General features: G+C 42.2%; 1 protein-coding gene across 2 annotated transcripts in view; it reads left to right on the top strand.

Annotated features, from left to right (window-relative positions):
- The window catches only part of TMEM241 (transmembrane protein 241), a 218,584-nt gene that overhangs the window by 93,877 nt on the left and 108,651 nt on the right, over positions 1-16,056 (top strand). For both annotated transcript variants that reach the window (XM_073631474.1, XM_073631475.1), the window contains exon 11: positions 3,349-3,383. In XM_073631474.1, the coding sequence (XP_073487575.1) occupies positions 3,349-3,383 (35 nt within the window). The remainder of the gene's footprint in view (positions 1-3,348; positions 3,384-16,056) is intronic.

Genomic DNA, 16,056 nt, shown 5'->3' with positions numbered 1-16,056 from the left:
ACCCCTGCTGTGAGCCACATGCGAAGATAGTGTGAACCCAGCCTCCAACAAACATAAGGTGAAATCGGGAATGTTGGTGACTATTGCCTATATACTCCATATTTTTAATCTATATCAATGACTTTCACTACTGATGAGTTAAAACTTATACCATCACTACCTTGACCAACTGTGTATAAACTATTTTCTTCAGGTTGGTATAACCTATATACTGTTTCTATAATCTTTATTAACATAAACTGAAATGAGAAAACATAGTGAATTTTGTCAAATATACTTTATATTGTGAGTATTGCATATGAATGGCCTCCTCTGTTGGTGAATCAAACCTTCTAGATCTGTTATGGTGCCGTTGGCAGGACACGTGGGTTCATCCAGAGTGTGGAGTCTAAATACTAGTGGGTCTTCACTAGAGCATCCTGTAAGGGATAATGGCCTGGAACCCTAGTAGCAGCCTGCTTTCTTTTCTACACACTGCCACCTGGTCGCGGCCCGCATGATTGCCCCACCAGAGACCACAGAGGTGACACGAATGGAGGAGCATGATGTGTGGAGACAGTAAACAATGCCTTAGTTGAGAGAGTAGTCAGGTATAAGTGGGGGTCGAGGCAGACAGCAAGCAGAGCACAGTCAGACAGTCCAGGTCAGGAATAAATAAACAGTAGGGTAAAAGACAGGAGAGTAGTCAGGCACTTTGGGTCAGCAACAATCAGGCACTGGCAGGCTTCAATATTATAGCTCTGAGGTAACTGATAAGAGGACACAGTGCCAGCCTGTTAAAAGGCTGGTGCTTAAATACCCTTAGAACACTCCCAGTGGTGTTGGTGTTTGGTGCATGTTAGAAAACCTGGAACTGGACTATAAGTAGAGTTGCAAGGAAGGATGGACTGCAGCAGACCACAGACAACTGGAAAAAGGCTGGAAAGCGAGAGCAATGCCTGAACAGGGCTGGATAGATGTAACAATGCCACTACAGGATATGTTTGGGACAACAGCTTGCAGGAGGAATCACAGCGCAAAGCAGCTGACATGCTATCGGACATGCTGGAGGTCTCACCTGTTGCTGTGGATGACAATGGACATCTGACTCGCCACCTGCTAGTTGGGTAAGTATTCAACATAATTTTTCACAGGTGCTTCAGGCTCAATCTTCCTTACATAGCAATATGGTCATGTTGGAATATCTTTTTCTCTTTGTGCACATGCTCTTTCTGCTCTTCCACCCCAGTTCTTTATGCTGGCACAATGACAAGTTTCCAACTTGCTTAGGAAGAGAGAAGGTGTATCTGACGACGTCAGTTACAGCGCAGTAGATGTGGTCAAACTCTGGGGCCTATTGGACTGCACAGTCATATTTTAACACCCTGTACAACTGCTCCGACGTGACAATATAGGTGAAATATATTAATGTATGCTATCAGGACAGTGTCTTTCTAAGTGAATACTTCTACAACTTCAGTCAGTTTGCCATATCGCAGAACACTTTGCAATATATAAAGTATGCTTATGGAATTTTTCAGTTTCTCAGCCAAGAAACAAATAGTCCCACTGAAAACCAACATATGGGGACAGGACTTTTTTGGGTGTCAGATTGTTATGTCAAGATATTAGGTGTCCAGGTTTCATATTACTTTTTGCATCCAAGATAACGGATAGACATACAGTAGCTGTAAGTTCACAGTTGTGCATCATCTTTAAACTGGTTTGCCCTTTTGAACAGCTGAAAATTGGACTATATCGTACGCTTACATTTTGCAACTCTAAAACTGGCACATTTTAATACCGCACATGTTCACCTTTTCAGCTTGTGGCATTTGGATGTTTTATAGAATTTACTTTTTTTTTCTAAATAATTTGTTTTAGAATTGCCAGTCTCTGTATATTCTGTGCTCATTTGTCACCATTGGGGCTAGTTTTTCTGTTTTTAAATGAAATACAGAAGTGTCTTTAAGCAGCTTGGTGCAACTAAGAAGTAGCTTGGAGCAACTTTTTCTAACAACTGGAGGGAAAATCAAGGCAGAACAGATGGCATCTGAAAATATATTAGATTTAATTCTCTTCTGAGTCTACAACCCGTCTATACAAGCTCAAAAAATAATGGAAACAACTTCTACTTTCAAAGGCAAAGCCAATTTATTTGTTTACTTTCTCACACCAATATTCAGATGTTGTGACTATAATGATGCCTGACATTTCTTATCAATGGCCATAGAAAATAAAAATCTGTAATATATAATCGCCCTCCTGAACATTATTGCGAGCGCTATGTTAATACTTGCTATTCTCACTTTCTTAGTATTGATACATTTATACATATGCCGAGTTCCCCTGAGGCAAATCCTTTCTAGCACATTCTACTATATCTACAAATGCATGTTTTCTTTTAATACTGGCTGTCTTCATTCTGGAAACTAAACAAACAGGATTGCGTTTCCCAGGCCTGGCCGCGTGGCTGCCCTCGTGCTTGTGGAGAAATAAGTTATGAGGTGATATCACAGCAGTTTAATGAATGTGCAGGGATTTCTCGCTAATACATGACAGACTGTTTGATTGCTCAGAACCGCAGGAATGTGGTAGGATTACAATAATCAGTGTAAGGAAACTGTTTAGAGTTTCCAACTGGAATTTTCTGTTTAAATTCTTTGTTCTAGACTTCAGCTAAGAGAATCCAGTTTATATAAAGGAATATGCTCCCAAAACAAGCTAAACAAGGACTGGCCTGTTGTGTCTTGACTATATATTCCATATCCCCCTGCTGCTTCCATAAAGTTCCGTCACAAGAGCCTAAGTACATTTCAGGTTGGGTTCTCCTTCTGGTAGCCTACTAGAATACAAGCATTATGGAGGCCGGGTGGGGTGGGAGGACATATATACATGTAGGATTGAACTCGCATCCTCGCTTTTTTTTTTTTTTTTTTTTTTTTTCGGTCCTGTAAAAAGATATGTCTTTAAAGGATTTTCCCTTGGATACACCTTAAAAGCTTTTTTTTTTGTGCTGGTGGAAATGCATTTCTTGCTTTCTTTTCCAGGCACGAAGGAGTAACAGCCAGTGTGTCTTCCAGTTTACTTACAATTTTGAGGAAAAGGGGAAGTTAGATTAGGGGTTGGACAGGACAATGTGCGCTAATCCTTGTACATATTGGACTGCACACTCATATTCACACACATGGAGCAACTACTGTAAAAAGGAAATGGAGGTAGTTTGTACAGTAGGCCCACAAAGCTAACATACCAGGATATCCGGGACATATCTTTTTTGCATTTTGTCCTGTAGAAGATGGTAGGATGTCTTTAATATCTTGTTCTGAGAAAACATGCATACAATGTTTGCAATTTTGTGTCTTGCAGTGTTGTCCTGTTGGCCTCTGCCTCACATCCTACTGGTAAGTGTATATAGTCAATGCAAATATTTGATTTTTATTGGCTCAGTGACAGTTCATGAAATATGCTTTTGTGTAAAAGCATGTGCATCCTAATGTGCAAAAGGGCCAGGACTTCTAGTGTCTACTACTTGTTACTATAAATGACCGCTCCTCTAGACTCTTTCCAAACAATTGTGGTTTAGTTTATGATATGATGACCTGCCCTTTTCTGATACCATCATTCTTCATGTTCTGGTTGGTGCAAAAATCTTAAAGCAGACCTTCATCCTCTTCCACTAGTTCCCTCCACTCCACCCCTTCTTCCATCCTTTATACGTTTTGCACTGTTTTTTGTTGTTGTTTTTTTTACCGTTTTCTTAGGCAAAAAAGTCTGGCCCCACCTCCCCGTGCATATCAGTCACCTTGGGGTGAATGATGTGCACACTGCCCTGCTGTCCCTCCTGAAATATGCACGTGATCACATATCCCGGGAGAAATCGCCTTCCATTCTAAAAAGGAGGGGGAGGCGGGCCTATCGGCACGTCATTGGGAGGCCCGCCTACTGAACCATGAAAAGCCAGCAGGCCTCTTGATGACGTCAGAAAAAATACATGGCAGAGTGGGACAGAGTTGTAGCCATGCAGGAGAGGATCTTAGCGGGACAACACTGGATAGGTGAGTATCTGAAATGTGCAGACACCACCTTAAGGTAGGAGGGGGTGAAAAAATCTGCTTTAACTTCACATAAGAGAAAAGCAGGGCATAGACTGCTTGAAATTCAGTTGCCTGGAGTCACTGATCAGTGTATTCTGACAGCAGTGGGATCTGCCGTCAGAATACAATGTCCCTGCGGGATGGATAACACCATCCACCTTGCTTGTGTGGATGGAGGAACTAAAAAACTAACCTTCTTTGCCCAGCTTTAGTCTTTAAAATCATTCCTGACCAACAGCATGAAAATATGACAAAATAGAAATAAATTCTTGTCAGCTCTCTGCAGGGGTGGTAAAGACACTTGTGGGCCAGTGCAAACCATCCAAAGGAGGTCCCTCTGCTCAGTGATACCACTGCAGCAGTAAAGTTTCAGTTTAAACAAGCAGGCCTGTAGATGGCCATATATGTATTACAAGCAAATGTAAATAGTACTATTTCTGTCATTCCACATATAGCCAAGATCCCAAGTCCTTTTATCACTGTAAAGGGAAACCAGGGTCCAGAACTTAAACATGGAAACATAGCATTCTAAATTTAGTTACACCTCATTTATAATACTGTCTCAGCTCTGGAGTCCCAACTTACAAAAATATATTGATGAGATGAAACAAGTCCAGAGATGAAGAGAGAAGTGTTAATAGTTTATTTTTATCAATGAACTAAATGGAAATTAAATGAACAATCAAATCAATATTTGCTGTGACCACCCTTTTACCTTCAAAACAGCATCAATTCTTCTAGGTAATCTTGCACTCTGTTTTGGAAGGAACTCGGCAGGTAGGTTGTTCCAAACATCTTTGAGAAATAACCACAGATATTCTGTGGATGTAGGCTCCCTCACATCATTCTGTCTCTGCATGTGATCCCGGTCAGACTCGATGTTGAGATAAGTGCTCTGTGGGGGCCAAACCATCACTTTCAGTACTGCTTGTTCTTTATGCTGAAGATGGATCCTAATGACATTGGCTGTGTGTTTTGGGGTTGTTGCCCTTCTGCAGAAAAAAGTTGGGGTCATCACCTGCCTCCCTGATAGTATGACATAATGGTTAAGTATCTGTCTGTATTTCTCAGCATTGAGGACATCATTTATCCTGACCAAATCCTGCCCAAATTTAATATATTAACTCATCAGTCCTGAGCACCTGCTGACATTTTTCTGCACCCCAGTTCCTATGTTTTTGTGCATAGTTGAGTCCCTTAGCCTAGTTTCCACTTTGTATGTATGGTTTTTTGGACACAATTCTTTCATGAAGACCACTTCTGGACAGACTTCTCTGGAGTTCTGCCAGTTCTGTGTTGATGGCACTGCTGGACATCTTCTGATGTCGAAGGAAAGTAAGTATGATGTGTCTTTCATCTGCTGCATAACGTTTCTGTGGCTGACCACTGCGTCTACGGTCCTTAACCCTGCCTATTTCTTCGTGCTTCTTCAAAAGGGCTTGAACAGCACATCTTGAAACCCCATTCTGCTTTGAAATCTTTGTCTGGAAGAGACCTTGCTGATGCAATATACCTACCTTGTTTCTTGTCACTGTGCTTCTATAGTGCTCCAGCCCCCCCCCCCATTTTACTTACCTGACACGGATCTTTCTCTGGCCGGGAAAGAGCGCACCACCTGTAGCTGGTGTCTCGTGTCCTGATTGAATAGATTGATAGCAGCGCAGCCATTGGCTCCTGCTGCTGTCAATCAAATCCAATGACCTGGCGCCAGGGGGGGCGGGGCCGAGTTCTCCACAGACACAGATGCGGGATTTGGGCACGCGTCCGCACGGGTGTCCAAAAAGGAGAGCACTTCTCCAACATGGACACTCGATGCGGGGAGGAGCCACCAGTGCCGCTGAGGGACCCCAGAAGAGGAGGTTCGGGGTCACTCTGTGCAAAATGAACTGCATAGTGGAGGTAAGTATGACATGTTTGTTATTTAAAAAAAAAAAAAGAGGGTTTACAACCCCTTTTATTGTTTTTTAACTTGCATATGAAATTGATGATCATTAGCACATGCTTGGTGTAATTGGTTAATCATACACCTGACTCTAATCCTACAAAATCCCTGACTTTGTGCAATTGTACAAAGTGTGACAATTTAAGAATTGATGCTGGATTGAAGCCAAAATATTATTTTCTTCTGTTCGCTCTCTTTGCATTTTGTAAATTGATAAAAATAAACCATTAAAATATACAGTATATATTTTTGAAAGCATTCTTACTTTATAGCATTTCTTTACACCTTCCTAAAACTTTTGTACTGTACTGTATGATGGATACTGTGCACAAACAAGGTCAATAAAGACATGGATGAGCAGGTTTGGGGTGGAGGAACTTGACTGGCCTGACCTCAACCCCATAGAAACACTTTGGGATGAATTAGAGCAGGGGCTGTGAGCCAGGCCTGCTTATCCACATCAGTGCCTGACCTCACAAATGAGCTTCTGGAAGAGTGGTCAAATTCCCATAGACACATATTCCTAAACCTTGTGGACAGCCTTCCCAGAAGAGTTGAAGCTGTTATAGCTGCAAAGGGTGGGCCAACTCAATATTGAACCCTGCACCTAAGACTGGGGTGCCAATAAAGTTATGTGTGTGTGTGTGTGTGTGTGTGTGTGTATGTGTATGTGTATGTGTATATATATATATATATATATATATATATATATATAAGCAGGTGTCCCAATACTTTTGGTAATATAGTGTAGATGCACTGTAAATTACACTGCCACTGATTTTGCTGACTTTTCACTACCGCTGACTGCACCAACCTCCATTCCGGGTTGGGTGTGTTACTTTTCACTGCCAGTGCACTGACCGCCTATACAGGGGAGCAAAAAAATAGCACTGCTACTGAACACCAGTGTAGTAGGGGGCTAACAGCACTGCCACTATTGCTGGGGATAACAGACATTAGTGCTGGGGCTGTATTATTGAAATCACTGTTATACCAATGCAGTTTTTTTTTTATTGTGATCTGTGACACAAATGTGGGTTTATTATTGTTATCATTGACACCAATGATGGGGGTTATTACTGCAGTCACTTATTATTTTGGCCACTGACACCAATGCTAGTGGTAATCATTGTGTAATTATTGTGGTCACTGACACCAATGATTGGAGTGTTTATTGCAATCACTGACACCAATGCTGAGGTTAATCACTGACACCAGTGCTGGGTGTTCTTACTGTGGTTGTTTGTGCGGTCACTGACACCAATGCTGAGGCGGTTATTGCAGTCACTGACACCAGTACTGGGGATTATTATTTCAGATGAAGACCTCAATGGTTGAGGATACTGTGGTCACAGACACCAATGATGACTCCAACTTTCTGTTAGTGTGCATTGCAGTACCAACATTTTTAGGTGTTGAGGTGGGTTAAATCCTAGTAATTTTGATTGGGCTGCCTAATTTGAAGCAATGCCCCTCAACACACGAAAACATGTTGCTATGCAGCCCTCTGGAAACGTCAGGTCTGTGCTTGTGACCCTTCCATTATTTTCACGTTGACCACCACTGATCTATTCTTTTTTAGGTTTTATATACTGCTATAGCAAAATCTTTTTAAAGCGAGTCAGTTAGGTTAGATTTCTAAAAGAAGTCAGCTGATTTTTAGGAAGTCAAGTCACAGGGCCGTAATTTTCATGCTTGCTTCACTACTAAATCATTGGTCCAGAAAAAGTGTACATATCAAGTGTCCAACACCCAATCAGCAGTTTCTTCTCCTAGGCCAGTGACTAGTCAAGTAGTGAACCAAAAATGAAGGCGACTGCTCTGGAACATGCATTTTAAAAAATAAATTATGGCATGATTAAATGGCTCATTCTGGCAACCCTTTTTCTGTAAAATTCAGCCTTACTATTATTATATTACTATACATGATTTATATGGTGCCAACAGTTTGCACAGTGCTTCATAAAATAAAGGAAGACAGTACAGTTATAATGCAATTCAATACAGGAAGATTCAAAGGACCCTACTTGTGAGTGCTTACAAGGTTATAGGAGTTAAGGGATAAAGTAAAAGTACAATTTATTAGATGGAGGCAAGATAGGCTTACCTGAAGAGATCAGTTTTCACGGATCGCCTAAAGGCGGACAGAGTAGGAGATAGCTGGACAGGTAGGGGTAAGGCGTACCAGAGGAAGGGAAAGGTTCTAGAGCACAGGTTTCAAACTGGCGGCCCTCCAGCTGTTGCGGAGCTAGAAGTACCATGAGGCATTGCAAGGCAGACAGTTACAAGCATGATTCCCACAGTCAGAGGCATCTAGGTGGCAGTGGGCAGCGGCTCCTGTGTCCTCCTCCATCACGACGGCTTCCACCGTGGGGCTCCTCCCATCTTCCTAGGTGTCCAATAGAACTGCCTGTCCTTTCAGCCAATCGGGTGCCGGGTCTCAAGACCCGCTTCCTGATTGGCTGGGAGGAGGATCAGTGTTATAGGGCGTACACACGGTCGGACTTTGTTCGGACATTCCGACAACAAATCCTAGGATTTTGTCCAACGAATGTTGGCTCAAACTTGTTTTGTCTACACACGGTCGCACAAAGTTGTCAGAAAATCCGATCGTTCTAAACGCGGTGACGTAAAACACGTACGTCGGGACTATAAACGGGGCAGTGGCCAATAGCTTTCATCTCTTTATTTATTCTGAGCATGCGTGGCACTTTGTCCGTCGGATTTGTGTACACACGATTGGAATTTCCGACAACGGATTTTGTTGTCGGAAAATTTTATCTCCTGCTCTCCAACTTTGTGTGTCGGAAAATCCGATGGAAAATGTCCGATGGAGCCCACACATGGTCGGAATTTCCGACAACACACTCCGATCGGACATTTTCCATCGGAAAATCCGACCGTGTGTACGGGGCATTACAATAGTGAATGTTAATATTAAAGAGATTATTCCTGCGCTATCAGATATGAGAGTAGGCTGAGGGTGGAAAAGCTGCTAGCACCGATTCTGGTATACACCTGACCTTAATAATAAGTATATAAATGGGTGGTGCTGCGCTGATCCTAAATAGAGTGGTGTAGCTTAAGTGGTAGGCGTCACCAAAAAAATATTCAAATGGTGCGTAGTGCTAACCAGAAACGTATAAATGTCATAATCTTAAAAAAATCTTCATAAAAACACTTATATAAAAAACTTATATCACCGTGGTGTATGACTGACTAAATCAGTAACAGAACAATACTTAATGCAGTGCAGGTAAGTTGTGATTTAAGCTATGTGCACACACAGCTCATGAAAAGTGACATTGTGCAATGTGCAATACAATACAATATAAGTGACAGTATGCTAAAACTTCACACAGAGTGCAAAAAATAGAAAAAAGATCCCAAATTAGATACAATATGAATGTCCCAAATAAGGAAATACATGTTGCAAATAAAGGAAATACTTGTTGCAAATAAAGTCCTTTTGTGAAAAAATATATATGTGACAGCAGCGTCCAAGCATGCAGACGTTGCAAATAAAGTGCTCAAAAGTGAATCACATCTGGTGTATCTTCGTGTGCAAACACACAGGTGGGTATTGGCCCCTTACCTTAAGGTAATAGGGCAAAAGCATATAGCCACACAGAGCCTTTATGGTATCCACCTGGGGGTTCCAGTGCTTCCCTCACCGTCCTAGATCCTGGGACATGGTTCCCTCAGATACAGTGCGGGGGGGTATGTAAAATAATAAGGCAAGAAGGGACCCAATAGTGTAACACCATTTGATATGAATAGCTTGTTTATTGGAAGAAAATATAGGTACTCACATTTAAAACAGTGAACAGCGATTTAATCCGACGAGCGGCGAGCTCGTATGTTTCTATCAGTATCTGCAGCCTGTCCCGTCCCTACGTGTGACCTCACACCACACGTGACTTCATCAGGGGATAAGTACAGGCTAGAAAAGTGTCCTTAAATAGTTTAACATTGGCCGACAATGGGCGGCCATTTTGCCGAAGTCTAATGTATTGTAGTGCGGTGGCCATTTTCCTGGGGATCATAAGGCGCTAGTTCCGCTTATGATGTACATGGATGTGAGGCATCAGCTGACTTATAGGGCCAATAGGCAGTCTGCAGCCCATTCCAGCTCCTTAAACTGTCAGCAGAGAAAAACAGATGCCGGTTCTAAATTAAAACCAAAACAGAAGAACAAACGAATAGGAATCTCCACAGACTAGATGTAGTTAGCTGTGTGATAATTAATTTGCATTCCCACGGTTCTCGTATCGTAGCGGAAAGGGGATAATGTGCACCACAACCCCCCTCTTATGGAATCTATACTAGGTGAAAGCTTGTAGAATACTACAAGCGATAGATTTTGAAGTCACGTGTGGTGTGACGTCACGCGTAGGGAAGGGACAGGCTGCAGATACTGATAGAAACATACGAGCTCGCTGCTCGTCGGATTAAATCGCTGTTCACTGTTTTAAACGTGAGTACCTATATTTTCTTCCAATAAACAAGCTATTCATATCAAACGGTGTTACACTATTGGGTCCCTTCTTGCCTTATTATTTTACATACCCCCCCGCACTGTATCTGAGGGAACCATGTCCCAGGATCTAGGACTGTGAGGGAAGCGCTGGAACCCCCAGGTGGATACCATAAAGGCTCTGTGTGGCTATATGCAAAGGGTGGGCCAACTCAATATTGAACCCTGCACCTAAGACTGGGGTGCCAATAAAGTTATGTGTGTGTGTGTGTGTGTGTGTGTGTGTATGTGTATGTGTATATATATATATATATATATATATATATATAAGCAGGTGTCCCAATACTTTTGGTAATATAGTGTAGATGCACTGTAAATTACACTGCCACTGATTTTGCTGACTTTTCACTACCGCTGACTGCACCAACCTCCATTCCGGGTTGGGTGTGTTACTTTTCACTGCCAGTGCACTGACCGCCTATACAGGGGAGCAAAAAAATAGCACTGCTACTGAACACCAGTGTAGTAGGGGGCTAACAGCACTGCCACTATTGCTGGGGATAACAGACATTAGTGCTGGGGCTGTATTATTGAAATCACTGTTATACCAATGCAGTTTTTTTTTTATTGTGATCTGTGACACAAATGTGGGTTTATTATTGTTATCATTGACACCAATGATGGGGGTTATTACTGCAGTCACTTATTATTTTGGCCACTGACACTAATGCTAGTGGTAATCATTGTGTAATTATTGTGGTCACTGACACCAATGATTGGAGTGTTTATTGCAATCACTGACACCAATGCTGAGGTTAATCACTGACACCAGTGCTGGGTGTTCTTACTGTGGTTGTTTGTGCGGTCACTGACACCAATGCTGAGGCGGTTATTGCAGTCACTGACACCAGTACTGGGGATTATTATTTCAGATGAAGACCTCAATGGTTGAGGATACTGTGGTCACAGACACCAATGATGACTCCAACTTTCTGTTAGTGTGCATTGCAGTACCAACATTTTTAGGTGTTGAGGTGGGTTAAATCCTAGTAATTTTGATTGGGCTGCCTAATTTGAAGCAATGCCCCTCAACACACGAAAACATGTTGCTATGCAGCCCTCTGGAAACGTCAGGTCTGTGCTTGTGACCCTTCCATTATTTTCACGTTGACCACCACTGATCTATTCTTTTTTAGGTTTTATATACTGCTATAGCAAAATCTTTTTAAAGCGAGTCAGTTAGGTTAGATTTCTAAAAGAAGTCAGCTGATTTTTAGGAAGTCAAGTCACAGGGCCGTAATTTTCATGCTTGCTTCACTACTAAATCATTGGTCCAGAAAAAGTGTACATATCAAGTGTCCAACACCCAATCAGCAGTTTCTTCTCCTAGGCCAGTGACTAGTCAAGTAGTGAACCAAAAATGAAGGCGACTGCTCTGGAACATGCATTTTAAAAAATAAATTATGGCATGATTAAATGGCTCATTCTGGCAACCCTTTTTCTGTAAAATTCAGCCTTACTATTATTATATTACTATACATGATTTATATGGTGCCAACAGTTTGCACAGTGCTTCATAAAATAAAGGAAGACAGTACAGTTATAATGCAATTCAATACAGGAAGATTCAAAGGACCCTACTTGTGAGTGCTTACAAGGTTATAGGAGTTAAGGGATAAAGTAAAAGTACAATTTATTAGATGGAGGCAAGATAGGCTTACCTGAAGAGATCAGTTTTCACGGATCGCCTAAAGGCGGACAGAGTAGGAGATAGCTGGACAGGTAGGGGTAAGGCGTACCAGAGGAAGGGAAAGGTTCTAGAGCACAGGTTTCAAACTGGCGGCCCTCCAGCTGTTGCGGAGCTAGAAGTACCATGAGGCATTGCAAGGCAGACAGTTACAAGCATGATTCCCACAGTCAGAGGCATCTAGGTGGCAGTGGGCAGCGGCTCCTGTGTCCTCCTCCATCACGACGGCTTCCACCGTGGGGCTCCTCCCATCTTCCTAGGTGTCCAATAGAACTGCCTGTCCTTTCAGCCAATCGGGTGCCGGGTCTCAAGACCCGCTTCCTGATTGGCTGGGAGGAGGATCAGTGTTATAGGGCGTACACACGGTCGGACTTTGTTCGGACATTCCGACAACAAAATCCTAGGATTTTGTCCAACGAATGTTGGCTCAAACTTGTTTTGTCTACACACGGTCGCACAAAGTTGTCAGAAAATCCGATCGTTCTAAACGCGGTGACGTAAAACACGTACGTCGGGACTATAAACGGGGCAGTGGCCAATAGCTTTCATCTCTTTATTTATTCTGAGCATGCGTGGCACTTTGTCCGTCGGATTTGTGTACACACGATTGGAATTTCCGACAACGGATTTTGTTGTCGGAAAATTTTATCTCCTGCTCTCCAACTTTGTGTGTCGGAAAATCCGATGGAAAATGTCCGATGGAGCCCACACATGGTCGGAATTTCCGACAACACACTCCGATCGGACATTTTCCATCGGAAAATCCGACCGTGTGTACGGGGCATTACAATAGTGAATGTTAATATTAAAGAGATTATTCCTGCGCTATCAGATATGAGAGTAGGCTGAGGGTGGAAAAGCTGCTAGCACCGATTCTGGTATACACCTGACCTTAATAATAAGTATATAAATGGGTGGTGCTGCGCTGATCCTAAATAGAGTGGTGTAGCTTAAGTGGTAGGCGTCACCAAAAAAATATTCAAATGGTGCGTAGTGCTAACCAGAAACGTATAAATGTCATAATCTTAAAAAAATCTTCATAAAAACACTTATATAAAAAACTTATATCACCGTGGTGTATGACTGACTAAATCAGTAACAGAACAATACTTAATGCAGTGCAGGTAAGTTGTGATTTAAGCTATGTGCACACACAGCTCATGAAAAGTGACATTGTGCAATGTGCAATACAATACAATATAAGTGACAGTATGCTAAAACTTCACACAGAGTGCAAAAAATAGAAAAAAGATCCCAAATTAGATACAATATGAATGTCCCAAATAAGGAAATACATGTTGCAAATAAAGGAAATACTTGTTGCAAATAAAGTCCTTTTGTGAAAAAATATATATGTGACAGCAGCGTCCAAGCATGCAGACGTTGCAAATAAAGTGCTCAAAAGTGAATCACATCTGGTGTATCTTCGTGTGCAAACACACAGGTGGGTATTGGCCCCTTACCTTAAGGTAATAGGGCAAAAGCATATAGCCACACAGAGCCTTTATGGTATCCACCTGGGGGTTCCAGTGCTTCCCTCACCGTCCTAGATCCTGGGACATGGTTCCCTCAGATACAGTGCGGGGGGGTATGTAAAATAATAAGGCAAGAAGGGACCCAATAGTGTAACACCATTTGATATGAATAGCTTGTTTATTGGAAGAAAATATAGGTACTCACATTTAAAACAGTGAACAGCGATTTAATCCGACGAGCGGCGAGCTCGTATGTTTCTATCAGTATCTGCAGCCTGTCCCGTCCCTACGTGTGACCTCACACCACACGTGACTTCATCAGGGGATAAGTACAGGCTAGAAAAGTGTCCTTAAATAGTTTAACATTGGCCGACAATGGGCGGCCATTTTGCCGAAGTCTAATGTATTGTAGTGCGGTGGCCATTTTCCTGGGGATCATAAGGCGCTAGTTCCGCTTATGATGTACATGGATGTGAGGCATCAGCTGACTTATAGGGCCAATAGGCAGTCTGCAGCCCATTCCAGCTCCTTAAACTGTCAGCAGAGAAAAACAGATGCCGGTTCTAAATTAAAACCAAAACAGAAGAACAAACGAATAGGAATCTCCACAGACTAGATGTAGTTAGCTGTGTGATAATTAATTTGCATTCCCACGGTTCTCGTATCGTAGCGGAAAGGGGATAATGTGCACCACAACCCCCCTCTTATGGAATCTATACTAGGTGAAAGCTTGTAGAATACTACAAGCGATAGATTTTGAAGTCACGTGTGGTGTGACGTCACGCGTAGGGAAGGGACAGGCTGCAGATACTGATAGAAACATACGAGCTCGCTGCTCGTCGGATTAAATCGCTGTTCACTGTTTTAAACGTGAGTACCTATATTTTCTTCCAATAAACAAGCTATTCATATCAAACGGTGTTACACTATTGGGTCCCTTCTTGCCTTATTATTTTACATACCCCCCCGCACTGTATCTGAGGGAACCATGTCCCAGGATCTAGGACTGTGAGGGAAGCGCTGGAACCCCCAGGTGGATACCATAAAGGCTCTGTGTGGCTATATGCTTTTGCCCTATTACCTTAAGGTAAGGGGCCAATACCCACCTGTGTGTTTGCACACGAAGATACACCAGATGTGATTCACTTTTGAGCACTTTATTTGCAACGTCTGCATGCTTGGACGCTGCTGTCACATATATATATTTTTTCACAAAAGGACTTTATTTGCAACAAGTATTTCCTTTATTTGCAACAAGTATTTCCTTATTTGGGACATTCATATTGTATCTAATTTTGATCTTTTTTTTATTTTTTGCACTCTGTGTGAAGTTTTAGCATACTGTCACTTATATTGTATTGTATTGCACATTGCACAATGTCACTTTTCATGAGCTGTGTGTGCACATAGCTTAAATCACAACTTACCTGCACTGCATTAAGTATTGTTCTGTTACTGATTTAGTCAGTCATACACCACGGTGATATAAGTTTTTTATATAAGTGTTTTTATGAAGATTTTTTTTAAGGTTATGACATTTATACGTTTCTGGTTAGCACTACGCACCATTTGAATATTTTTTTGGTGACGCCTACCACTTAAGCTACACCACTCTATTTAGGATCAGCGCAGCACCACCCATTTATATACTTAATAGTGAATGTTCATTCGCTATTGTAACACACCTGTGTGGGCTCAGTTTGCATTCTCTGTCCCTGGAGCCTACCCTATTTTGAAGCCTATTAGAGCCTCCGGCTCTAATCAGGTGCCTCAAAAAAAACAAAACGCATGGATAGGGGGGGGTATCACCCATGCATCTTTAATGGATAGGCTGTCCCTGACCAGGTACAGCTTCTAAATCGTTACCTAACATGGGTTGGACTGCCTTTGGCATCCAAGACTGCCTGAATTCTCTTGGGAGTTGATAAATAAAAAAAGTCTTGGATAATGGAATCTAATACCAGTCTTTATGCAAAAATCATTCTAGTTTTTCCAGAGATGCTAGAGGCAGAAAATGAGCCCGAACATTGACCATAGTGGCTCTATTATATTGATGTCTGGCGAATGCAGCGTCCAGGGAAGGTGCGAGACTGTATACTCGTCAAACCAAGATTTGACAATACCAGTTGTGTGAATCGGACCATTATCTTGGTAAATGTCTGCACCATAGGGTGCATATGGTTGGCCACAATTTGTACATAGTCGCTGGCACAGACTCTAACTTTCAAGGTAATGATGGGGCCTGCAGATCACCAAGAAATGGCTGCTGAAACCATGATTGCACCGCCGTTATGCTTTACCATTAGCACAAGACAGTCCTGGTCGTAAGCTTGGGACAG

The sequence above is a fragment of the Aquarana catesbeiana genome, linkage group LG05 (genome assembly GCF_042186555.1).
Source record: "Aquarana catesbeiana isolate 2022-GZ linkage group LG05, ASM4218655v1, whole genome shotgun sequence".
NCBI classification, from domain to species: Eukaryota; Metazoa; Chordata; class Amphibia; order Anura; family Ranidae; genus Aquarana; species Aquarana catesbeiana.
Note: the sequence above shows the minus strand (reverse complement) of the source record. Positions and strands in the feature narration are given on the sequence as shown.